Source organism: Varanus komodoensis, unplaced genomic scaffold (assembly GCF_004798865.1).
Source record: "Varanus komodoensis strain SLA01 unplaced genomic scaffold, ASM479886v1 scaffold7_3, whole genome shotgun sequence".
In the NCBI taxonomy this organism is placed as follows: Eukaryota; Metazoa; Chordata; class Lepidosauria; order Squamata; family Varanidae; genus Varanus; species Varanus komodoensis.
The window spans coordinates 1,717,988-1,743,960 of NW_025336480.1; the positions used below are offsets into that span (position 1 = coordinate 1,717,988).

Genomic DNA, 25,973 nt, shown 5'->3' on the forward strand with positions numbered 1-25,973 from the left:
AACCTGTCCCCTACACCGCACTCCATCCCTCACTCCCTTGTATTGGCAAAAGAGAAATGTTTACAATGGCAGTGTTATTTTGTTATTTAGTGAGTGCACATCATGTGTTCCAGCGACTGATTTACCAAGGAGAAAAAGCCTTCAGTAGTAGCCCTTTGACCAAAAATGGTGCCATTTAAAAAAATGTAGTAGCCCTGGAACATTCTGCAGAAGCCATTTCTCTTGCTTTGTCTGTGTCTGTCCCCTCTCCTTTTTCACCTGACATTGCAAGTGAGTCCAATTCTGCTATGCAGCCCAACGTGAAAGGGGAGTGGGCAAAGGTATTGCAACCATAGTCGGGTGAGAGAACTTTCTAGACTGTGATAAAAATTACCTTATTCCTGCCTGTAGCAACTGATCTTATCTGGTATAGTAAACATCTTGGAAGATATCCTGAGAAAGAGTATGAAAGTTGACAGAGTACTCCTTAGCACAGGTCAGTACTGAGAGTCCTGAGATTTTAAATAAAACACCACATTTACAATGTTGTTTCCCTGTTAGGCCCTTTGTCTGGGGGCTAAGCCAATTGTAGCTGCCCAAATCTGGCTTGGCAGGAAGCAAGACAGGGAAACAGGCTGACAGTCTCATGGGCTGTAAATAGCATCCTTCAAGAGGACTGACTGAAAGGCACTTCGTGTCATGCCTCGTTTCCTAGGGGTGAAGGATGCTCCTCTGGATTCCAGTGAGAAAGGAGCTGCAGCAAGAAAGTACAAGTGAAAAAGAAGACTTGCCCGAGGCCTTTGGCCAACTTGACTGAATGGGGATCTCCAAACTGTCTCATCATCGTGGTTATCATCTCTCCCCACCAGACCAAAATATCCATGTTGCTGTTGCTTCAGGGACAAGAGCACAACTGACCAGTCCAGATGGCTGGCATGCTAGACCTATTTGAGGTGTTTCTCCTAAACCACTCAAAGAAGAGTATTCTGAGAACACACATAAAAAAATCCTCCAAAGGATTACCCTTCCCCACCCTGCTTCCCAAACTCCCTCCCTCCCCATTTCCCACACCAGTTCGCATCTGCTTGTTAGTCCTTCCTTCCCTGGAGCGTGGGCACTCTCCTTGCTGAAGAACCGGGTTCCTCAACATCGTGCTGTCATTCTTTTGAGAGAGGAAAGGCTCTTGTGGTGCTTCAGTCTTTCCTAACTGTGTCCCAATGCTTGAGAGGAGTCATCCTCAGGGATGGGGGCACTGTGACCCTTTATGTTTTCTTCATTTCCCACTCCTAGAAGGAAGGAAAGACAACAGTGCTAAGGATTGCTTGGCTGCAAAGGAGATGGAAAGAGGTGTTTAACAGGGGGATAAGAGGCCATGCCCTTTTGAATCCAAAGTAGGTTTCTTGGGACCAAATCAGAAGGGAGAAATCTATTTGTTTTGGCCTGCAACCTCAGCCTGCACAGCTGATGGTGAGGTATGAGGGCAACTGTAGCTTAAAATATGTGGAGTCCATCCTTAGACTAGATGAAGTTTCAGAGAAGGTGAAAACCTGGTGACACACTATGAAAAAGTTGTGCTTGTATGTATAAATGTTCTCTAAATTTCGTTTGGATGCTGTTTAGGGTTGTTTTGGGATGCATTCGGAGTGGTTGCTTACATTACTTTTTCAAATTTCCCCCATCTCTTCGTGGACCCCACACTTGGCATTTTTCATGTTCAAGTGTCTACTGAGGAATACCACTCTGCCATTTTGTATTATATTAGATGCCACCACCTCTAGGAAGAGATTAATATTATGTTTCCTTGCATCAAAAATGGCAGCAAGTCTTGGGCAATACACATCACAAGAACATGTGTATCCCTCAGATCATGCTAAGCAGTCACTGTATGGGACTTTGCATTTAAATTTTAAACATCTCTGTTTAAACATCTCATGCTACATCTTCAACATCTCATATTGCCCCTACTGTATTTATAAAATTCAAAGTCAAAAACGGTCATGATGATGGCAAGAATAAAAGGTTTTGGCTTTGATCTAAAAGGTGGTTTGTGCAGGCAGAAAGGAATTTCCATTTCACAGCAGCCATCTAGCCCAAATTTCTTCTGCCCTGGTACTTGTGAAACCAGGACATTTGGCAACAGAGCTACTTCTGCAGCAGGACAGATCAAGCGTCAGCAAACACTGTTGCTCTCCAGTCTCCACTAGATTATGGAACACCTGAAGAACTTGGTAGCAGGTGAGCAGAGGAAAGGGGGGCATTCCTGGACATGAGGACAGTAGCATCATGGTGGCAGGACTGCCAGGGATGCAATACTGGCACTTCTTCATTATCTGGCAGTCCTCCTAAGACTTTCCTGTTCCCTCTGAACTTAATTGCATTCCTCACCACAGTAGCTAGGAAGAAAACGAACCTTCCCAGTGACATGTATTGCTTCCTCTTGTAATGTGAAGTATTTTGGGCTGGAATGGGTAATTAAGATCCAAGAGCTTGACAGAAACCAACCCCTGGTGGAGATGAAACTGCTGAAACTGGTTCACTGACAGGGCTCAGCACCACTGCCTGCATTTTATTTATTTATTTATTTAAAACATTTCTATGCCGCCCCCATCGCAACAAAGCCTCGGGGCAGCTCACAAAGAATACATACATAAATAATGATAACAAAAAAATTGTTTAAAAACCCCCAGTGCATTCTCAGCTAAAAATTTTAAAATCCTAATTAATTCAATAATTTAACAATTAAAATAAGTTTTAAACAAAAAGGTCTTCGCCTGGCGCCGAAAAACAAATAACGGCGCCAGGCAGACCTCTCTGGGGACTCTTCTTGGCTTCCGGGCTGTGGGGACTGTTAGCTTGAGTACCTGCATTTCCATATGTACCACAACTCCACTCCCAAGGGAATTGAGCTGTTACCTTGGCCTTCTGTAGGACATTCCCTTTATTGGCAGGGAGGAGGGAAGGGCTCCGTTTCCTCATTTCTGCTGCACAGTTAACTGGGACCAAGTGCTCCAGGGGGTTTCCATTGGGCTGCGTTACAGTCTCCTGGAAGAAGGAAGATCGGAAATTGGAACTGTTACGGCCTTGGAAGATACTTGGGAGAAACCAGGTTGCACATTACTACCACAAGGAGAGTAGTAATTTGCCAGGCATTCCTTTTCTGTAGGAAGGGACACACAGTAATGAAAAGCTTTGAAAAAGGATTGCCTTTTCCACCCAAAATTGCCCATACATGAAGATAATCTTTGGTGGCTCTTCTAAGCTGCCCTACATTCTAAGGCTAGTTAAGCAGCAAACAGAGGCCCAACGGATACATGTGGATGTCTTTTTAGTATCAGCAAAGACCTTTTTCCCAAGGCCTCTGAAGACATTCCTAGGAAACAATCCTTTGGCTGCTACATGGGGTCTAGACAGCCATAGGACTGCATGGGAAATCACTCAGGCCTCATAGCTGGAGCTCTGGTCTGCCTCCCCACGATGTAGCCCGTGCGGAAAGAACCGTGCTGGCTGTGTCTCCAAGGCCACTCTTCCGAGAAGGCTTCTGAGGGCATGGAGGGGAGGAGACCAGTGCAGCCAAGATCCTGGTGGACTCTCAGCCTCCCTCCCTCTCACTCTAAAGTACTCAGATGACGGAAAGTGTTTTTCAGGACAGAAAGAACCCAGAGGCGACCTCTACCTCTATGCTCCTCCCACTCTCCATAGGAAGCCTGTAACCCTCCAAGTTCATAGGACTGCAGGCATCCCAGTTGGATTGTACTCTCAGTGGATACATTCCTTTCTGCAGCTCTGCCTTTCTTGTTCTTTTGCTCTTTCAGTTGGATTTAAATTTGGCTTGTTATTTTAGTTTCATTAATTTAATTGTCCCCTCCTCCTCCTCCACCTCATATCATCAGTGGAGCCAGCTGGAGCTGGGGGTCAGACTAGATGGCCTGAGAGGCTCCTTCTAATTCATTCTATTTCTGTGTTTCTATCATATTGCAAAGGGCAGCATGTCCATTACTAAAATAAGAATCACAGTCCTTTTCTCCCTGGGACCAAGAGCAATGCTGAGGCCTGTCAGATACAGAAAAGAAGTAAGGCTCAGAAACTGGAATGATTCTGCCATACCCACTACTCATGGCATATATGTGGGGAGGGCTGGACAGCTTCTGCTCAAGGGTTTTTGACAACCATTTTGAAACCAAAATATGGAAAAAAAGATTTTTCTAAGGAGGGGGCAAAGTATCTGGGAACTCTGTAGGAATGCTTGCCTTTTACTGTCTTCTCTTTCCTTCTCTGTCAGTTTAAAAAGCTCTCTCTGTCTTTGGGATGGTGCTACATCTTGACAGAAGATGTAATGCCATCCCAGGGCCTTCTGGGTAGACAATAATGGCAGGTGGCAGCTGGCCATTCTGAGGATGGTCATTCTCTTGCGGTGAAGAGAATATGCTTTCTAAACTGCAGGGTAGGGTAGAGCAGGTCAGAAGATGGTAAAGGGTAAGCCCCTTCCTTCCCTCAAATGGTCTTCCCCTTTGTTTGCCCCTCAGTAGGACAATAACATGGGAAGGGCTGCTTGGGTTCAAGCATATAACCGCCACCTCCAGGGATGGGTTTGGCTCACCCTTGGCCCTTCTCTTCTCAACAAGCCTGTGTTGCTCCCCAGCTGCCTTTGGGTCTTGCACCAGAGAAGGCCCGCTTTCTAGCTGCTGTGAGATGTCACTCCACAGGCTGTGCTAAAACCAGGAAGACATCCACCAATAATGATGGTGATTTATTTCATTTCTATACTGGCCAATAATCAAAGCTCTCCGAATGGTTTACAACAACTTATAAAATAAAACAGAATATAAAATGCAAGTAAATATAAGAACATCGTAACATTTCAGTACAGAATGAGATTCATGTTTGCATACAGCTGTATCGGGGGATGTGATCTGCAGGATAACCTGGTCCCAGGCCGTTCAAGGCTTCCTGTTTCTACTTCAAGACTCTGTACTTGACTTGGCGGCTAGTGGGTACCAGGGCAGCTGCCTCAGCACTGCTGCAATATGCTTGCAGCCAGGCGCCCCCGCCCCCCGCTCAGCATCCTGAAGCTGCCATATTGTACACCAGCTGCAGCTTCCAGACCAAGCATATCAAGTGCACTGCGGTAATCTCCATGTGAAGCACCAATGGGAAACCATCCACCAGTGGCCCGAATCTGGGGCTAGAAAGGGGAGCATCTCTTTCCTCACCTTGTTTTCCACCTTGGTGGTGACAGTGAGCCCCAGTGCTGGCCCTCCTGCCAGGGACTGCTTCAGCCTGTCTTTCACCTCTGTCAGCTTGAGTTCGAGGTCCACACGCCTTGCCTCATTGGCTTTGCACTGCTCCTCCAGGGCTGCCACATGATGCTCCAGCTCTTTCAGTTCTTTCCCTGTTTTCAGTACAGGCAAAGTCTCAATGACATTCTCAGTGGCCCCTGATCTTAAAGACAAGCAGGAAGCCCGGACCAGGGCAGTTCTCCAAGTTCTTGCCCCAAGCCCAACATTATGTGGAAGTCCCAGTCCCAGGAAAGAGTTCTTTCCTTAGAAGAGGGCAAAGAATTATTTGTTGCTGCCCTAGAAACCAGAACCTAGATCTAAGGAACTTAGAAGGGCAAATTTCAGTTGAACATTCAGAGAACATTTTTAACAGTAAGAGCAGTTTGACAATGAAATCAATTAACTAGAGGGGAGTTGGGCTCTCCATCACTGAAGGTCTTCAAGGAGAGGCCGGATTAGCCCTAAACACTGCACTGAACAGGAAATTGGACTAGATGCCCCAAATCTAAGTTAGTCAGGGCCTATCATGTGGCTCCACACTTACAGCAGAGGCACAGTGAGAATAAAAGTATAGGACTTTGGGGAGAGCACAAGGACGTGCAATTCCAATGGGAATTTGCTGTTGATGATACAGGAGTTGGGAACAATTTCTGGATGGTTTAGGCCTCCTTCTAGCACCACATTATGCATGAACAGGGAAGCTCATGTACGTCCTGCACATTATTCTCATGAAATGTAAACAGCAAGGCTGGACTTTCCTAGCTTTTCAGACAATCAACCATGTAATTGTTATAAAATAAATTCTTCTTCCAATAGGTGGTGCTCTTGGCCTGTCCTCTACCAAGGAAGCTAACAGCCTGTTTTCTAAGACAATCTTTAAGCTATGTTGAGTTGGTAATACTGAGCAGGTATAATGCACACATCCAGCACAAAAGAAGAAGGGGTGATACTAAGGATTAATGTGCAATGCCAGGCAGCAGATGTAACACTGCAGTGGTGGTCAAGACTTTGCAACAGAAACCTTGACTTGTAGCCTTCTTGAACAGAACTAGACCTCCCCCAGTGCCTTTCTGGATTGTGTGCTGCAGGTGAACATAACTCCGAATGGAGGTGTTAGTGCAAAGAGGTCAAGGGTGGGAGAGGAAAAAGAGGAACCATGGCTTTGGCAGAAGGATAATTTCCCTTGCTTGGCAATAAGACAGAGACAAGGAACCTCTGGTCCTCTTAGGCTAGGCACCTGGACTCTCCATAGGCCAAACTCCAGGTAACTGATATTACATACTCTGTCCTGCTCTGTCCTCCAACTACAGAGCTGATGGAGGGAAAGATGCACAAGCTGGGAAGAAGAATGCCTGGGTTCAAATATCTCTCCCCCACACTGCATACCAAACACATTCAAGAGTCAAGGCACACACCCACGGATGGAATGCCGACGCAACATTCCCTTCTAGATTTAGATTTGGACAGGCAAATTTCCCTGCCCTGCAACAGGCCACACCTGAGCTACTTTTCATGGCCTCTCGTAGCTCCCGCTTTTCCTTGCGCAGGTTCACAAGTTCATTCCGGATGGACGCCTTCTCCTTCTCCAATTTTTCCTTCTCAGTTAAGAACTTCCTGGCATCTTCCTCAGCCCGGTTCTTGCCATACTTGTAGTTGTTAGCATCTGTGCACACGAAAGAAGACGTAACAGGGTGGCTTCTCCATTAGGCACCTGTGCTGGGAGGCTTGTAAATTAACTTTAGAAGCAGGGAAATTTAAATGTAGGTTGGAGGTTAGAAAAACTCAGGCACAATGCCAGTTTGGGAACTGAAACTAAGCTGAAATATAAGAATGAATGTACACTCCCAAAGCAACCCTTCTACCACTGACCTAAAGACTGCTTAATGCAATCCTTGCCTATTAAAATGGAAAACAAACCAACCTGTGGCAAAGGCTGAGTGCTAGAAGCCAGCAGGGTGAAAGCTGTGCCACATTAAGTGGTCAGGAATGTAAGCTCTGATTCTATCCCATTTCCCTTCCCTCCCAAGTTGGCGGGGGAGGGGGCCCGGACAAGTGCCCGGTGGCTGCACGGTATCTAAACCTACTTGATGCATGACGCTTGACTTTAACTTGTGGGTCCACACGGCGTGATTTCTCACTGCAAGAGGAGCCATGGCGCTTCACCTGGGACCCTGATGGCCTCCCTGACTTCTCCAGCTGTATGCAGGAAGCAGAAAAGCATACACAAGTTGATGTTTCAGGTGGCATCATGAATGACACAACTGCTGGGCAACAGCAGCAAAACCAGCTGAGATCCCGAGCAGGGAAGCAGCTAATCCAGGTGTTGCTTGGGACAGGTTCCTGACTGGTTGCCAAGCATTTGGGAACAGAGCAGGAGCACATGCAACCGGAAGGAAGGCGGTGGAAAAGGACATGGTAACGGATTTTCTGCTTTTACCTCCACCTTCTCATAGGGGACTTCATCATATAACACACGGGAAGAGTCTGTTTGGTTTTCAAGGGAGCAGCTGGCCCACCTGAAGATGCACAAAAGCAGATAAAACATGGTTTATTTTTGTTTGCCAAAGAAACCCTTAAAATCTTTGCAAGCAAGAACAATGGACTCTTCCTTCCACTCTGCACTAATACACACACACACACACACACACACACACAGTTGTTTGGTTGGTTGCTAGATGTGTTCCTGTCATCATATGTGTCTTATATATATATACATATACAAGCTTCTGTATAGCCTGAAGTGCCTGATACTGCTAATTTTGGAAGTTAGGCAGGATCAGGTCTGGTTGACACCTGGATGGAAGACTTAAACATTGTGAGCTGCCCAAAGAGAGCAGTATAGAAATAACAACAACAACATCATCATCATCATCATCATCAGGCTACACCTGAAAAATGTAGACTACGCTTTGAAAATAATACTCATGAGTATGACTATGAGTGCCCTTATTAATACAGAAGAATTGCCTGAGATACCTCTCTGTGTGAGAGATCCAGGTTGTCACCTGCATTGTGAAGGGAAATGATCCTTGACTGCACAGGTATCATGTAATTAAGAAAGTAAACCCTTTAGCCCTGTTCTAGACACACTACCTTAGCTTTCAAAAATCTCCACTCCACACATAAATGGATGTTTCAGTGTGTACTTACCTTGGCTAGATACACAAGGGAGAGACTTGTTAGACATACAAAGAAGTGCAGGGTGTTTTTGTTTTTTCACTACATACCCTATGTTGCTCACAGAAAGCTGTACCAGTGCTACATGACATGCATACCCTGACATGCATCCGATGTCATCAATACAGGTGTGCTTCTCTCAGCCTGACACCTCAGTTTCATCAAGGGGGCCCACTGTTCTACCTTTCCAGTATGAATTTAGCTGGTTGTCACTTGGCTTCAGTGATGTTTCAATGACACCCTAATCATCAGTCTTGGCTGATTTCTTGCTTTCCTCATACAGTACTTAATGGCCAGAGGCTGAATCAGGGCAAGGAGATGGCCAGACAAGCCAGACTACCCAGAAGCGGAGGCACAGCTGCCGCTCCATCCAGGTATGCCAGAAAACACTCCCCAGAAGAGCCCTTACATATAAGAGTGCCGCACAGCATTGATGATGTTGGCTATTTTCTCCACATCCACGTAGTCATAATGTAAGGCCTCTGGGGTTGTCTGGGAACCAGTTTCAACCAGCAGCAGCCCAAGCCATCTTCCCAGATCTTCATAGCTGTTAGCCTGCGGGAACAGAGAATAATGAAATGTGAAAAGAAATGCACATTTCCCTGGGCAACAGGAAAGGCCAACCCCTTCTTACAATAACCACCAGCAAGGACATGTCTGTACAACACCCATTGTCCTTCAGCTCCCCCTTCCCTGTTTTTCAGATTTATAGCTATCATCTATTCACCACACAAGGCATTGTCTGTACAAGACAGCCAGGCAAGTAGGGTCCCTCTAAAGAAGTCGGGGTTGCCTTAGATCAGTCTCCAGATATTTTGAACTCCAACTCCCATCCACCCCCAGCAGCATGGGAGGGATAATGGGAGCTATAGTCCAAATTACCTGGTGATTACCACGTTGCCTGGATCCAGATTCTGAACAGATACTATGCTAAGGTGTCCCTGCCAGGGCAAGGCAAGTGCAGGCCCTTAACAGGCTGTTCAGGGTTGTTCCAAATGGTTCTGGAAACAGGTTTTCACTGGGGCTGATGGTGCAGGGGCAGAGCCTGGGCACGGAATAAGGAAGCAGCCGTGCTTTTCCTTTACCACATGCACCTTCCCACTTTCCCCTCAGTACAGGTTTTACCATGTCACCACATGTGCAGTGGTGCGGCAAAACATCAGCCCATACTAAAGGAAAAACAAAACCAAAATCGCGGGGGCAAGTGGTCAAGGAATGCAGCTACTTTACCATATGCCCCAAGCTCAGGCTCCGATTTGGAGACCATGTTCTTCCTGAGTCACCTGGTTTACCCAAACCGGAAGTTTTGTTGTATGTGTTTTTGCATGAGCCAAGTTGTGAGGTCAGACATATCTACATTTTAATCATGAATGATGATGCCCATGGTATGAAGTGTGCTCATTCTGCACAAAAGATGAATCAGGAGTTATTTTCCGCCGGTATGTGCAAATGCTGCTTGTTACCAATGAGGCATTGTCAGTGTTTAGGAGATCACCTGGTGCTCAAATGCAAATGCTTCCAGCCCACCCTGGCTACCTCTTTCAACTTGCTTGCTTTAATGAATGCCACAGACATCACTCCCTGGGTCTACACTGCACACCTTTGTACTGCACAGGAAGGACCGTTGAGTTTTACAAGGTGCTGCTATTAAACTCTGAAGCGGTGCTGTGCTATAACCATCACCCCTTTTGCAACTGCTTTGCCTCCCTGGAAAATCTTGAGAAACCTTGAGCAGGATCTTGAGAAATTTCTCAGCGAGCAGGGCTTCCACGCTTGCCTTACTGTGAGGAGCGGCTGAAGGGCTGCGTATGCCTTCCAAGACCAATTTCACCTTGATCTGACTTTGCAGCTGTCCTGGAGAGCCCCGAGAGCTCTTAACCAGGACTTTCCACCTTGAAGCTTTCTGGTGTTGTTGCCTGCTAAGGAAGGGCATTTTTGGTTTGGTTTTGTTCTTGTTAAAAGCCCTTCTAAACAGCAACAACTCTTGCCTCAGCATTCTGGCCCTCAACAACTCAAAAGCCCCAAGGGGGGAAGTCCTAGTTAAGTGCTCTAGGGCACATTTCAGAAAGGCCAGGGGCAGGAGAGGCTGTAGGGCCTGAATGGATTAAAATGGCAATAAAAAATGCACAGGAACACCTTGGCTGCCTGAAGACACTTCAGAGATTCCTCCAAATTTCTCCTCACTTCCCACAATTTTCAAGTGCAGTTTTTAAAAATCTTTGCTGTGCAACAAATTGAAAATACATCAAACAACAAATCTGGCTCAGGGCTACTCTTAGGTTTTGCAAGGTGCCTAGATGGCCGGCTCTCTGCCACACAGCTTGTCAAAGGCTGCAGCCCACTCCCATATGAGTGCATTCACATGAAATCAGCAAGACTTACTTCTGCATAGCCATGCCCTGAAATGCACTCTTATTAACCAGTGGAAATGAAAGTTCACTTACCTCCAAGGCAGAAACCTCTTGCCCATTGCGAAGAATGCGGAAAGCAAAGGGGTGTTTGGGGCCGAGTCCTGGTGCCACCTCACAGCCCCTTAGGACAAGGGCATTCACATGTGTCCTTAAGTCGGTGCGGTCCTTGTGGAAATAAAGTGTGTTGCCTTTTAAACGACACCAACGTTCCTTCCAGCACTGGTTCACCAGAACATTCAAGTAGCCTGCCAAAAGCCAGAAACAAGAAGACAAAAACTGAGCAGCAGTGCGATGACAAAAGGCTTCAGAATAAATAACGAAGGCACCAAAATCCTAAAAGTTGTTTCCTAGGAAACCAGAAATCACTGAGATTCTATACAACAGTCAGAAGGTGAGTTCTTTGCTTTAGATCAGAACCGTTGGCCTTCCATCTGTTGCAACTCCCATCCTCCCCTGCCCTCCATTGGTGAGCTGTTTGCCTGAATGAGTATCAGTCCATCAGGACTCCTTTGAAGACAGGGTTCGGAGTGGCACAACTAAAGGGCTTTGGGCAGCTGTTCTATACTCCTTCCATCTTAAGGGACTGCGTTTAGTAAGTAGAATGATGGAAGAAGCGGTGGAATGACAAAGAGGAGATACAAAGAGAAGATGATTATGTTTGAACCCCCTGAACTGCCCAGATTTCAATGAATGATTTAGGGCAATTGCACAATAAGAACCTCCCCAGGAAGCACCCATACTCTGTGCATCCCTCACTGATGTATAAGAAAGACTATCAACAGTATCATTCCATCTTTGCCCAAAGGCAGCAGCGTCACACCAGAATGAAAGAAAGAGAGAGAGAGAGAAACCCCACTCTTATCATTCATGCTATTTAGAATAAATATGTCTGCAGGGGGAGTGTATTGTATAATGCCTGTAAGGAACCTCTTTGCCTTATGATAGGAGTGGGCAATATGCAAGTGAGGATACATCACACCTCCATCCTCCTGTCACCCCGAAGTTCATTTTAAAAGGTGGGGGGAACATGGAACATGTAGTTGGCACAGGATGCCCAAAGGCCCAAATTTCGGTTGAGTTCTAAGTGTTCCATAGCCACTATGCATGCCATTTTGATATATAGTATTTTAAAATCTTTTGAAAATGTCAGTAACTGCATGAAGGCGGAGGTGCAGTCCATGGTGGTGGTGGGGCCTAGGAAGCAAAACTAGCTCCTGGGCCTCCTGAAGTTGGCCACCCCATCTTACACTGAAAGGAGTGCCCACGCTGAGGATACTGTGCTCAAAGGAGCTCTGAAGTGTCAAAAACAGGTGTGTCCTTGCACTCGATAGTCTCTTTGTTATCAGCTTGGACTGCGAGGGGAGGGTAGCACAGGCAATTTCAGCTTGTGAGATCAGTGAAGGTGACCAAGGCTCCTGCCCCTTTAATGCAGGGAGCGTTTTGGCAGGTGCCCCCCTTTGCATTTGGCCACCCTGATCTCAGTAGCCCCCACGGTCTCAAGTCTCAGTACAAACCACAGCATGGGATGTCTTCCTCTGTAGAGGATGTCTGGGTATCCTCTGGGGACGGCTTCTTCTTGGAGAAGCTGATGATCCTGGTGATTTTCCTCCCAGCTGCTCGACTTACAGAGCCCTTTAATTCAGCCAAACCACTTTTTTTGCCTTTCCCTAGGAGGAAACGGAGCAGAGCTGGAAATCAGAATATGGTTAATCTGGCCTGGCAAAAGCCCCTGCCAGCAGGGATGCAGCCTGTGCGGCTCTCCCAATGCTACTGGAGTGCAACTCCCATCATCCCTCACTGCTGCCTGTGGTGGCTCAGGTTCCTGGGAGCTGCAGTCCAGTAATAGGTGGAGGGCCTTCTTGTTCACCCTGCAGTACAGTAAGCGGAGGTTCTTCTCCCAGCCGCCTCAACAGACCTCCAGGATACACGAGCACAGAGGCTGCAGTGCCAGGAAGAGATTAAGTGACGAGGAGGGGAGGACGTATTTGTTGGCTGCAGCACAGCCTGGTCTGACAGGCCTGGCAGCTTCACTTAGTACCCCTTAAATGCGGCCGAAGCCATGGCGGAAGTACAAAAACAGGCCCCAAAACAGGATGCCTTTATCTTTGGAGAACAACCTTCCCTTACCTAATGCGTGCATCATGATACAGTTGCCCTAAAAAATCACTCACTCCAGTCTGAGCGTACTACCTGCCAATGGTGAGGGCCTTTCTTGTTCTTACATTTATATTTTGCCGCCATATAGCATTCCAGGGTGACCTATCTGGCCTCCCTGCCCCCCTTCTACCCTCACAGCAGATGTGAAGTAGCTTGGAATCAGGGATGGTGAGCAACCCTGTTGTGCTTCCTGGCTTAGCAGGGATTTGAGCCCAGATCCCTTGCCTGGCCTGAGCGGCTTTGGCTTGCCACCTCCGGTAAGCACAGCTGCAGGTCTTGTTGCACGTCTTGCTCAAACACAACCAGGAAGGAGTGCAGAGGGCTCACCTTGCTCATGGGCCTCCCTGCGAGCCAAGGAGGAGCAGTTTTCTGCCGTTGCCACACTGTCAGAGTCCGAGGTATGCTTGTCCTGAGATGACCTCTGGGCAAGGGAAAAGAGCAGCAGACCAGTTGCTTGCTGGGCCGCTTCCCACTATCTTCTCCCCATGCTCATTTGCTTATACCCTTTAGGAAGCAGTTCTGCAACAAAGCCCATAAGCCCCCAGACACAGAAGCTTATGGTCATCTGATGCACAGTGGGTGGCATGCCAGAGGCAACTGCTACCTCCCCATCTCCCGCCTTGCATTTTCTTTGGACGGGTGCCTTGCCAGTCTAGCTAGGACATTTGAAGGGGGGAGGAAGGAGGCTGGAGCACTTCAGGACGCCCTGAATCCTGGCTGTTTCAGTCCCTGCCCCCCACCCAATCTTCTCCCTCTTTGAGCTGTTTTCCCAGCCTAGGAGGGAAGTTGGCATGGCTCCTTCTGCGTCACAGCAAGGGTGAGGGGGTTCAGATCTCTGATTCCCCCTGCTGAGGCTGAAGTGCTGCCTCTGGCCTCAGATGGGAGAACTGGAACTATCCTATGGCCTCTTATATGCTGCTTAGAGGCCATAGGACAGCTCCCCCAACTGCCTTCATTGAGCCAAGAGCTTCACCAAAGGAAGTGAGCCCTGGTAATATCCAAAATAGCAGCCAAAATCTCTTTGTTTTTAACATGGATAGTGGGTCAGCTGCTGGGTTGCAGTATCTGCAGTGCTGCAGTTTATTAGCCAATGCTCACATCTCCTGTAGCGTTTTGTCTCAAACCCTCCCAAGGAAGATTACTCCCCTCAAAACAAAGCAGGTTAGAGGATGGTGTCTTTTCTAGCAGATTTTTCCTTCTCTGAATGAGTTTCATACATAGTATCATAACGTGGTTCTATCACTGGTGTTACAACCCATTGGCCAAATTCCTGGGGTTTCCCAGTAAAGTAAAGTAAAATTTTACTTTGCAAGAATGCAAAAACAGTTTGTTATGTAACTATTATGTTGCATAAGCAGGGGTAGGAGAAGAGCCTCAGCTGCACTAGGATTGACAAACCTGGATGCTACAACAAGCTCATGTGAAGCCCCAGAGTCTCCAGAAATGCTTGACAATAGCAGCAGAAAGTCATAGTGCTCTGGGCAAGTGACTCTGATGACAGCTGCCCAACTGGCATTTTAAGCAGCTATCTTTGGCTTCCCACTTCTCCAGGTCCTGTTTGGGGTTGATGAGGCTGCACACTTGTTGAAGAAGCAGAGCATGGCTAATCTCCATGCTGCTGATCCTGTCCAAGAGGGGTTGCCAGGCACCCCCTCCACTGGGATCAGCAGCAGGGAGCTGCTTGGATGCTTTTGGGCAGCTATCTTCCCCACAGGATATTGAGCAGAGGACCAAGGGGGAAGAGAAAGGAGGAGGCACCTCAGGACCCCCACTGTGTCCAATTGTTAGGCGCAGTGCAGGGGGCAGGCTAGCTAAGGGTCACAAGATCCTGCCCAGTGAAAAACAAAGAAGCTACCTTGTCTTGGTCCATCTTGCATGTAAGCATTGGAGATGTAGGAACTTCAGTTCCACTCAGTCCGCCTCCATTGGGACTGCTTGCTTCCTTTATCACCTGTAGGGGGACAGCCCTGTGTATGAAAGCACTGAAAACATTGATAAATCCCTTAGCTATAACAAAAGAGCATATGGCATGTCAGAATATTCTGCAATGGCGTTCACGCAGATGTCTCATCCTGTCTCAGTTACCTTACAGAAGGGACAAAACAACAGATTCATTATACTCTTCCCCTGTAAAGGACTTTTCTTTCCTTAAAGTTATGGATGGTCAATTAGCAGCTGGCTCCAGGAGTTATATTATATGGATCTTGGGGAATTCTATCAAATTTTAATCATAGTTTGCCCATAGTTTCTCTTGTAAGAAAAAGAAAAAAAGATGTGCTCAGCCTTAAGAATCAATTCATGCCATAATTTTACACTTCTCTTCAGGGTTCTGTATTTCAGAGTAGATGTACTCCATAAATGGGGAACCCTTCTCTGCATTAAGCTGATACTTAATTATATGGAGCCTGGCCACACCTGACAAGGTCAATTTGCATAGCAGACTTCCCCTTTGTAGATAGTGTTGAAAAATAAGCATCTGGAAATACAGATGTTAGCTATCTCTGAACTAAACAAGGCCAGTTTTAGCTTTTGGCCCTCATTTAACTCAATCAGTAGTTGAAAGAGAGAGACAGAGACAGAGATCACAAAGGCTCATTAACATCTGGTCAATCCAGAGCCTCTTTCTATAGTTTCTCCATCATTTCACCGAAAGTTGTTGCCACATTTTTAAAGGGAGATTCCAGTTAGGACTGGAGGTATGAGACGGCTGCAGCTGCTTCTCCTTTCGTTCCTCAGCACACCCATTTCCCGCCCTAGCTTATCATCAGGTATCATAACAGGCTTAGCCTACTCAGGTATTTTATTTCAAAGGAGACAGTTTCTCAGGAGCAAGCTGGGTTCAGCCAAAATACTGTCCGCTGGATCAGTGCCAGCTGAACATTCAACATTTTGAGGAAGGGAGGACATAAAGAGCTGCATGGCAGGCCCGGAGGGTGGGAGGGCTCGGAGGCAGTACTGTATGCACCAAGGGCAAGAATTCACTGTTCTAAAAACAACCAAGAAAACAGGGAGGAACAGAGGTTTTTAACAGCCGATGTTCCTGACAGTAGTCAAGCCAAGGAACACTTGCTCTGCCAAGACAGAAAATAAACTGAACTACAAAGTACATGAAAACTCTTCAATCCCTGTACTCCAAATTCTAATAAACACAACTTAGTTTATACATTTATTGTACTTCTTCCAGCTCAATCTCCCAAGCAGCATGAATCCCAGCAAGAGATATGACTGTCAGAGCCTGGAAATGTTGGTGCAAAAGACACACCTGGCAAGCAAACAAACAAAAGCACCACCTTGAGCCACAAAGCTGAGCTGGAGGGATCCACTGGCCATCTTCCAGAGAGTTAACACCACCCACTATCCATGGTAGAACACAAAAGCACAGAACTACCACCATGTTGTTCCAGTTTACCTTCAGCACTAGAAAAGCAATCACTGCCATAAAACAAGGCGGCGACTGCTGGCTTACACGGACAAAGAAGGAAAGCTGCCTTGTAAAAGGAAGGCTCTAGCCACAGTAGCTGAATACCCAAAAGGCCACTAACAGAGGAGAGCGGTGTCCTTCATTCCTTAATACAGACATTCTAGAGGTATCTTGCTGGAATTTTGTTAGTCAGAACTCCTAGAATAGGGACAACCTTGCTTAGATCCAGCAGGGCTATTCTTGTCTTCTTAAGAAGAGGGCATTTTCCTCTTCCAAAAACAGAACTTCCTTTTACTTCGGAGAGAGTTTTCAGGCCAGACGTTAGCGTCAGGACCACGTTCTAACATTCCTTCCTACTTGTTCCTGCTAAACAAGAATTACCCACGGGGGATGCCCCACAAAACAGAGTTAACCCACAGAGTATTTCCCTTCCTCTAGGTCCCCATTGGCATGTTTCAGACAGCCTCTTTATTTCAGCAATAATGCATCCCCAATAATCCTGCCCTGGAGGCCAGTTACAATCTTGAACAAACATGGCCATATACATGGACGAGTGCTTGGATTCTCTGGAAAAGGAAATCATACTTGTGGGACAGAAAATAACTTTCTTTGGGCTTCTCTACAGAAGGTGTTTAATCTGCACTCTACAAAGTTTCCGGATTAATATGGGTTCCTTTACACATGTGTTTTTGCCAGTTTTTCTTTCTCTGCCTTTCTATATGTTCCTTTACACAACCATAAGGTGATGCTTTAGTATAGCATAATTACAAAATATACACGCTTCTCTTTCTGGTTCATTTTTGCCATTTCCAATTAAAACTACACTTTTCTTGATCTAAAAAAGCTACAAAAGTGCTTGGAAAGTCCTGGGGGGAGGAGGTTACATAAAGCACCCACCAACTGCCATGAGAGGACTCCTGAGCTCATAAATAAAGCCCTTTCCTTAACAATTCTTAAAAATGTAAGGGCCCAAACCAGAGATGGCCATCTGCCCTGTTAACATTTTAAATGGGAAGGGGCTATGTGCTACTTTAACCATAAGAAGAATGTCCAGAAAATGGATACAGAACTCTCCCTTTTCCCAGGCCTAAAGCCTCTTTAGCCCATTGTTCCAGCCACTTTCCTCAGTTCTTGGCTCACTTCTGCTATTGCACTTGGGAACAGGGAAAAGTGCTGTGGCCACAGATGGAGAAGAATAAGAGAGAGGCGCCGTGTTCCTTTCCTTTGAACTCCATTTATCCTGAGATGCCTCACTCCTTGTCTTATATGCGATTGGGTGGGTGTGTGAACGATGGCCGTCACTCCTGTTTCAGCTTTCACAATTAGAGTGTCACACTTGGACCAGGAGGAACCACATTCAGATCCCAACTATGAAGCTCACCGGGTGACTAACATCCTTTGTCAACTGTGTCATCATCCATGGGAGCCCAGTCAGTCTCTCTCAGCCTACCCTGCTTCACAGAGTTGTTCTCAGGATAAAGTCGGGGTAGGAGGGAAAAGGCCACCTAGAAACTCCTCGGAAGAAAGGCGGGCCTCAATTGTTTGAAAAATGAGTAATATATAAAGGGATTGCATTTATTATTTTTTAACCTCACCTTTCCTCCAAGAAGCCAGGCATCACATTTAGGAAAGAAATCCCCACCCCCATCCCTAGGTAGGCCTAAGGAGTCCAAAGGGGGCAGGCGGGGCACAGAGAGGAGGGGAGACAATGCCATCAAGTAACGCTTAACATTCCACCTTTCCCAGGCTGGCTGGGTTGGTGACTTAATCATCTCTCAGCCTCCTACACAATCTGCCCTGCTTCAGAACAAAAGCAGGAAAGAGTGGGGGTGGGTAAACAAACAGCTCCTCCCAAGCTGCCATGCAATTCCAGACAAGGACTGTGGGGCAGGGGGGAAAGGATCTGCCCTCCTGGCTGGTGCTTTCTCTGCACAGCTGGCGCTGCAGGCCCGGGCGGCCTTGATAAGAAGGCTGGTAGGAAAGCCCCCTCCCCTGTAGAGATAACAGGGCTTTTCCCACAGGACTGGCTACTCTTGTTCATCTCGAAGTGCAAGAGAGCCATGCTGCATGCAGGGTATTGTTTCGCTTTGCTTCTTAAAGTAGGGGAAATGGGTCATGGGAAAAGAAGGGACTGGGAGGGTGTGCCATGCTATGCTTCCCTGAGGTTGCCAGGTTGGGTACCTTCAGCCACTCGTCCGCTTGCTCTTTGCTCTGCACTGCCAGCACAAGGGCTTCGGCTCCGGGCAGAGAGAAGCGTAGCTCGTGCTTCTTGCGGCGGCCATCCTTTGGCACATAGACCACGTTGCAGACGCTCAGGGGCACCTCAAGGTGGGGCTGTCTGTGCTTGGAGCTTTTGTAGCACTAGCATTGGGAAGAAAGAATAATTCCGCATACAATCAAGTAGGGCCTTTCACAGCTTTCTGAGCCTGGTAAAAGTAAGCAGGAAGGGGGGGGAGTGTTCGTGGGGGAGGTTAGTATAAAAGAAATGTTCAGGAATTCCCATTCCTTAAGAGGTAAACCCTCCCATATTTTGGCCTACAACTCCCATGATCTCTCACCATTGGACAGGGCTCAAGGGTGTTGTAAGGCCAAAACATCTGGAGGGCCACAAATTGCTCACTCCTGACAATCATTCAGATACAGCAATCAGGCTGAGACTTTTTACAAGCAGAACCAAAAAGATACAGAAATACCCAGATCTTAGTAGTCTCAAAGCTTTTACATTTAGCTTGAGGACAAACCAGATAGTACATGCAGATGTGTGCGAGGAGATGGGACTTCCAGAGGGATGGGGATCCGAAAAGCAGTGAGTGGGGTGGTTGGCCTTTGCACCACTCTAGATCATCATCAAAACAGATCCCCCTCCCCAACAAGGAGAATTCCCAGTGTATGTTTCCATTTGGAACTGCATGAAGCAATGGAATTGCAGCACAAAAATGTCAGTTTGGAAAGGATTTAGCCAACTCCACACATGGCATATAAAATGTCATGTAATAACAAAGTACACATAGGGTTGTTTATAGCCCAGCTATACACAAAGCGGAAGGAGGTGTCAAAAATGCTACTTTTGACCTATCATGCTGAAGGTCTGCAACACATAGCTAGTGCACCACTTCTCTGATCTGGCCTGCGAGATGCAGCTTCTGAACCTGTGTCACCCAATGGCTCCTTTCTTTTTTCCCTTCTTAGGTAGTCAATCTACCAGCCAATGCCAGTCCCTGGAAGAGTAGGCCTTCCCTAATCATGCTCAGGGATGCAAAAGAAACTGGTCCTGAACCACCTTGGGTTCATTAATGGGGACCTTCCCCTTCCTCTCCAAAACATTCCTGGCTCTTCTACACATGCACAGCCTGGCTTTCCACAAGCCACTCACTTACCAGCAGTTTGTTGTCCTTGATGACTGTCAGCTGCTTGGCCCATTGCCCAAAGCGCTTCTTGCGCAACAGGAAAGCACAAATCCTGCAGTCCTTTACTAGGTTCATAGAAGCTTCCTCTGACGGCCACTGATGTGTTAACCTCTGGCCTTTCCCATCCTCCTCCTCCTCATCGTAAGATTCATAGGAGCTGCTCATTGCATCGGAGTCATTGTCTACAAGAAAGCAGGGTCACCCAGGATGCTGCTGTCACCATCACAGGAATGGAAAACACTGCCTAGTGCCTTCACCCATCTAGCACAGTACCGGTTTTTCTGTGGTGGTGGTCCAAAGTACCTGGAGGGTGCCGGGCTGGGAAGGCTGATGCATCTGCAGGCATGCATTCTACTTCAGCTGGAGCCAGACTGCCATAAACTAAACAGGCACATGCTTGCTAACATGTTTCAGTAAACTGTAGCCTGGTTTTTGTATATGCACTGCTTTAAATTTACAAAAGCTCAAACCTTTTGCTGTGCTTTTCCCGATTAAGTTCTTCTAGTCAAAAGAAAACTACTACTGTGGTTCAGTGGAGAGTTCAGTTTAATTATATAATTCAACTTCAGCATAGCTACAGCTTTTCTCTAAATGCCTTGCCTCCAACTAATGCAATTCTTATAGGGATGCAAGAAAGACTTAAGCTACTGTGCAACCTCTAGGAAGGTGGCACAGATTTCTGTATGGTAAAATGCTGCTTTTTAAATCATTGGGTATAGTTTGGTCACCATTTTAAGAGCAGGCAGTGCAAAGGTGGAACTCACATATGGCTCCCGACCCTCTCTTCTCCTAGCCTTAATGTTTAAGGAATAAGTTTCTATACCACCACAGCTTTTGAATGGGAATTTTGAAAATTGAATGTGCAAAAACACGCACATTGGTTGCACCCCCATCTATGCAGCCCACAGTACTGAACAATTTTCTTAATCTTACCATAGGCCAGCTTTTCCCATCCTGGTGCTGGCTGGGAATGATGGGAGCTGTACAATAGACTGAGAAAAGCTGGCACAGGCTAACAGAGAACTGTCAACATTGGCTGAAGAAACCTTCCCCCACCTGGTAATTGTCAGATGGTTTGGACTATAAAATATCATCAGCTGGGGCTGATGGGAGTTGAAATCCAAGACATCTGGCAGGAACCAGGCGCAGGAAGTTGTGTTATACCATGAGAACAAGAAGATTCTGCCCTCTTCATTTATTATTCCCTGCTAAGCACAGAGGCCCAGTTCAACAGAGATGTGGTGGTTAAGACTTGTGATATCCTTTTGCTTCCTGCATTCTTCCCAGTTCCCTGGGCCAACTGCTCTGCTCAGTACTCTTGAGGATTTTACAAGGTTTTATCCCCCCACCACTGCCACCTTGGCTCTGAAGTTGCAGAGCACAGACCTTTGCATGGCTACTTACAGGAGTTTTTTTGTTCTCCGTTCATTCTGGTGACAGGATAGTTGCTGTCAGCATCCTCGTAATAGCCATCCTCTATTGAGTTGGGGGGACTGGAGCTATCTGCACAGAAAGCAGGTGGGACATTTCAGCCCGTAACATGCATCAAGGAACGCAGCGTGTGGCTGACACTGGGGGAGGTGGTGGGGCAGAAATGGGCTCTGTTATCTGGTGAACTCTAATAGATGACGCAGGAAAGCTTTTACTCAAGTCAGACAAGAGACAAGGAGAAGAGGCATCAACCGGACTTGAACAGCCAAGTCCTCTCCCTGACTCTCCCCTGCCAGTTCCCCTGTGGTCACCCAACACCACAGCCCACCGAAGAAGGGGCATCTTTGGCATCCTTCACACCTTTGACCTAGGAAAAGTTTTTTTGACACCTTTCCTGATACCTCCTCCAGGTCACAGACACTGCTAGGAAGGGTTACCACACCTCCAGACACAGGCCTTACAAGCCAAACATTTGAGCCTCTGCATTCTGGTTGTCCTTTATATCCCACCAGAGCTCAAACTATAAGCCATACTGACACCCATGCAAAACCCCACTTTCCTCTATTCCTCTGCACAGCCTCCAGCCCTTGTCTTTCGGGGGACTTTTCAAGGGAGGACTTTCCCTGAAGCCTTGGATGCATAGCAGGCCTCTTTTGATCCAGATGTTGCTCATGGTGCTGGTGCCAAGGGACACCCAGCTCCCAGAGTTGCATTCCCTTTTTGCCTTCAAGTCCCAGGAAGCTGTTGCAGAGGGCCACAAGCCTCAGTGTTTATTCAAATTCAGAGGAACCAGAGCAGGTGTTAAGGATCTTTTCCCCACCTTCCCCTAATCCCCCAGACAAGCTGAGAGGCAGAGACAGAGATAGAGGGGGTGGAGAGCGAGAGACGGAAAGGGAGAAAGACAGATTGTTCTTAGCCAGGCCCTCCAACATTCCTGCCACGCAGGGTTTACTGGTATATTTTCAGGCAAGCCCAAGCAAACAACTGCTTGTGACATCTGTGAGTGAGACAGATGGGTGAGGAAGCAGGAAAAGGAGTGTGACAGCCCCTCCCCCTGCCATTTCCCTCCCTGCAGCTTATAAATTATAAAGTCTGTCACTTGTCAGACACCTGGGAGGAGCCTTTATTTTCTTAGGCTGATATGGGAGCACCAGAATGCATAGCGGTGGCAAAAACCCAGACGGCTGCTTCTCTCCCTCCCCAGCCCCAGTGAGGCTTACTGTGGGATGTAATGTACTCGGGGGCTTTGCCTGGGCCCAGTGGCAGGGCTTCTTCGTAGTAATCTTCAGGAGGCGGAGTGGTGGGCAATGGCGGAGGTGGCTCCCCAGAAACCTGTGAGGACACAAAAACTAGGAAGTTGGCATGGACAACCAAGATCATGCTCAGTTGTGGCCATTCGCCTTTATACATGACTGGATATGCTCATGCAGGGAAACTCCTCTAAGTCTTCTGGTCATGCCATTCGCCCTCTGCTCCTGTGTCTGACTGAGGACCAACTGAGGACCGATGTGGGCTGGAGAACTTGCATGTTTTATACACAGCAGTATCCCGGAGTCAATAAAGGGCAAGTAAAGAGGTACACAGTCTTGACTGCAAATCTGGAAGAGCCTTGGAGCATCAACTGGGAGCACAGAGATCTAATTACATGCACCTCTGAAGAGTGCTGTTCACTTTAAGTGGTTCGCCCCTCAGGAACCAATCCCATCAGGATGACATGGGCAACTTGTGGGCTTCTCTGCAGAGGACTGCTTCACACATATTGCTAAGCCACCATGGTTAATTAACCTAAGGACCTTCGTGCCACAGACAAGCCACCATTGGAATATGCAAGCTGTGGTGGATGGACCCTGTGGTTTGTCATCCATACCTGAGTGAATTGGCTTATGCAAGGGTTAAAAGATCCTTGGTTAAGTCTATTACAGCCCATAGGCTAATTAATCCAGCGTGGCCTAGTATTACATGTGAACCAGGTCAATTATTTCCTTTCTCTGTAGATATGGCAAGTAGCCATCAATCTTTCCTTTAGGCTAGAGACAGCCAACCCTTGGTGGGAAGGTGGGGGCAGGGATTGGTAGGGGTTCAAAATTTTCCCTCATTATGGCTTCTGACCAAACAGCTCTTGTAAATTCAAGGCTATGGCCTCCTTTATGGAACTGATCCATTTCATAGTTGATCTTCCTCTTCTTCTGCCTTTGGTTTTCCTTAGCATTATTGTCTTCTTTAGTGACTCTTGTCTTCTCATGATGTCTCCAAAGTACAACAGCTCTAGTTTCGTCATTTGTGCTGCCAGGAAAAGTTCTGGGTTGATTTGATTTAGGACCCACTTGTCCATCTTTCTGTTGGTCCAGGGTATTTACAAAGCTCTTCTCAAGTACCATATTCTTCTTTCACTTTCATCAGGAGTCATTTCAGTACTGCTTTCTGCCAGGAATATGGTATCATCGTCATATCTTAAAATTATTGATGTGTCTTTTGCCAATTTTCGTTACTTCTTCCTCTGATCCTAAGCTTTCAGCTTTCCTTATGATATGTCCTGGGTACAGACTGAACAGATAAGGAGATAAAATCCTGGTCTGATGTCTTTGCCCATAAGAAACCCTTCTGTCTCCATATTCTGTCCTAACTGTAGATCCTTGTCCATGATACATGTTATAAACCAATACTACAAAGTGCTGAGGCAAACCCATATCTTTTAGAACTCTGCATACCTTCTTGATCCATACAGCAAAAGGCTTTGGTGTAGTCCGTAAAGTGTAGACTGATTTTCTTCTGAAATTCTTTGTTGTGTTTCAGTAGCCAATGTTTATTTCCAATATGATCACTAATACCTCTTCTTTTTCAGAATCCAGGACACTTCTCACTCCATATAGGGTAAAATTCTTTGTTGGGACACCTTAAGCATCGCTTTTCTTGCATAAGAAATAGTGCAATGGTTCTAGGGTTGCTACATTCTCTTGCATCTCCTTCCTTGGAGACTGGAATTTATATTGATTGATTTCAGTCTGTGGGCCATTGTTTTATTTTACATATTGTGCTTACCTACCATAAACAATAGCATCTTTTGTAGACTACCTTCAGCTCTGTGAAAAAAAGTCGTCTTTCTTCAGTCTCAGCCTGCATTCATCTGTGTCTCAGAGAGAAGTCTGAAGGAGAGCTACCAGAAGGAGAACCTCTTGGGTTCTGGCCTCACAATTAAGGAATGCATTCCCTAGCAAGGCCCATCTGATGTCAATATTGTTAACATTAAGCCCTACCTCTATTCTGATGCCATGGGATGGGTTGTTAAATGCATCTGTTGAATTGTTTATGGTTCTCACCAATGTTTTAGTTGACTTTTTGGGAGTGGTTGTATTTAGTGGAAAATTGTTTTAGCTTTCTAAATTTTGAATGTTTTACAGTCAGCCTTCCACCTTCACAGGTGTTATGATTGCAGGAGCCCCACAAAAGTGGAAAAACCGTGAATATCTCTACCTGCTCCCAATCTTAACTCTTAATGCTTAGTACATGTCCTGGATTGATTCTCTCACTCCCTCTTAGATCTTGGTCTGATCCAGCAAGTCTCCCCTTGATTACATTCTTGTGTTCTTATTTCCTGCCCTCCCTTTCACTCATCAACATCTCCTCTTTGCACTAAGGAAATGCCAGAGGGATTTCTGTCTGGATGGGTGAGGCAAAAAGTCATGATTTGGAGGTCCTCCCTCTCTATCCCTTTGCATCTTCTCTCTCTGTGGTGATAACTTTCTGCAGTAGGCTGCAAAACTCCAAAAAATCCTATTTAATTATTGGTGGCAAACCTGAGAATAATCAAATCCACAAAAGTTAAACCCACAAAAGCCAAAGTGTGACTGTAATTTTGTTCTAAGTCATTTTGAATCCTTTTTGTTTAGTTTTGGGAAAGGCATCTAATAAATCAAAATAATATAATACTAATTCCTGATAGGGCCTGGAACAAGGTCAAAAGTACACCTTGGATTTTTTTATATCAATGAGCAGTATCCAATGGGATCCTCACACCTTCACCAATTTCCTTCTGCTGATTCCCTTCCTGAAGTGGTGGGTCCCACTAATTCCATTGTGCAAGCAAGATCCATTGCTCCAGCTAGGAAGATTTTGTGCTTCCTAAAGAAAGCCCTGAAACTACCCAGAGAGCTTTGGCCATGGGCAGCAAAGGAATGAAACAAATAAATACAAATAAAACAAATGGGAACACCTGTTTTTGGAAGGTATCAGTCAGCAGACCTCCCTTCTGCATGTAATGCCAACCTCCTTCCTTCTAGAAAAAGGCTTGTAGGCTGGTTTTGAATTGTCCCCTGAAGCGCTACATCTCCCTCATGTGAGTGGTACATGCTGCTTGCAGAAAGGAATCTGCGGGGCACAGAAGACTCAGCAAGAGCATCCATGACCTGTTGGATGCTGCCTAATGAAATGCTTATGGAAAAGAAGATGGCACCCGTATACACATGTCCCTTCCTGGTCTGTTCTGATCGAACCATTATCCTGGAAACAACATAAGGCAGCTGAAAGAAATGTCTCTATGTTTCTTCTCCAAGTTACGTGCCCTGTAGTGTGCATAGTAGGTCATATTTTGCAGGCTTTACAGAAGGGTAGGCAACTTGTGGCCCTCTAGATGCTTTGGCCTACAGCTCCCACAATCTTTCACCATTGGTTATGCTGCTAGGGTTGATGGGAGTTGTAGGCCACTTATCTGGAAGGC

At 46.5% G+C, this 25,973-nt stretch overlaps 1 protein-coding gene across 1 annotated transcript in view; it reads right to left on the reverse strand.

The window, feature by feature from the left end:
• Positions 1 to 1,053: 1,053 nt before the first annotated feature.
• AFAP1L1 (actin filament associated protein 1 like 1) overlaps positions 1,054 to 25,973 on the reverse strand; it is a 79,354-nt gene continuing 54,434 nt past the window's right edge. The window contains exons 5-19 of the mRNA XM_044454582.1: positions 22,480 to 22,591; positions 21,233 to 21,331; positions 19,799 to 20,010; positions 18,603 to 18,782; positions 14,856 to 14,951; positions 13,328 to 13,421; positions 12,358 to 12,510; positions 10,877 to 11,088; positions 8,842 to 8,987; positions 7,693 to 7,771; positions 7,340 to 7,451; positions 6,754 to 6,918; positions 5,190 to 5,368; positions 2,893 to 3,021; positions 1,054 to 1,265 (exon numbers count right to left, since the gene is read on the reverse strand). Of these exons, the coding sequence (XP_044310517.1) occupies positions 1,242 to 1,265; positions 2,893 to 3,021; positions 5,190 to 5,368; positions 6,754 to 6,918; positions 7,340 to 7,451; positions 7,693 to 7,771; positions 8,842 to 8,987; positions 10,877 to 11,088; positions 12,358 to 12,510; positions 13,328 to 13,421; positions 14,856 to 14,951; positions 18,603 to 18,782; positions 19,799 to 20,010; positions 21,233 to 21,331; positions 22,480 to 22,591 (1,992 nt within the window). The 3' untranslated portion in view covers positions 1,054 to 1,241. The remainder of the gene's footprint in view (positions 1,266 to 2,892; positions 3,022 to 5,189; positions 5,369 to 6,753; positions 6,919 to 7,339; positions 7,452 to 7,692; positions 7,772 to 8,841; positions 8,988 to 10,876; positions 11,089 to 12,357; positions 12,511 to 13,327; positions 13,422 to 14,855; positions 14,952 to 18,602; positions 18,783 to 19,798; positions 20,011 to 21,232; positions 21,332 to 22,479; positions 22,592 to 25,973) is intronic.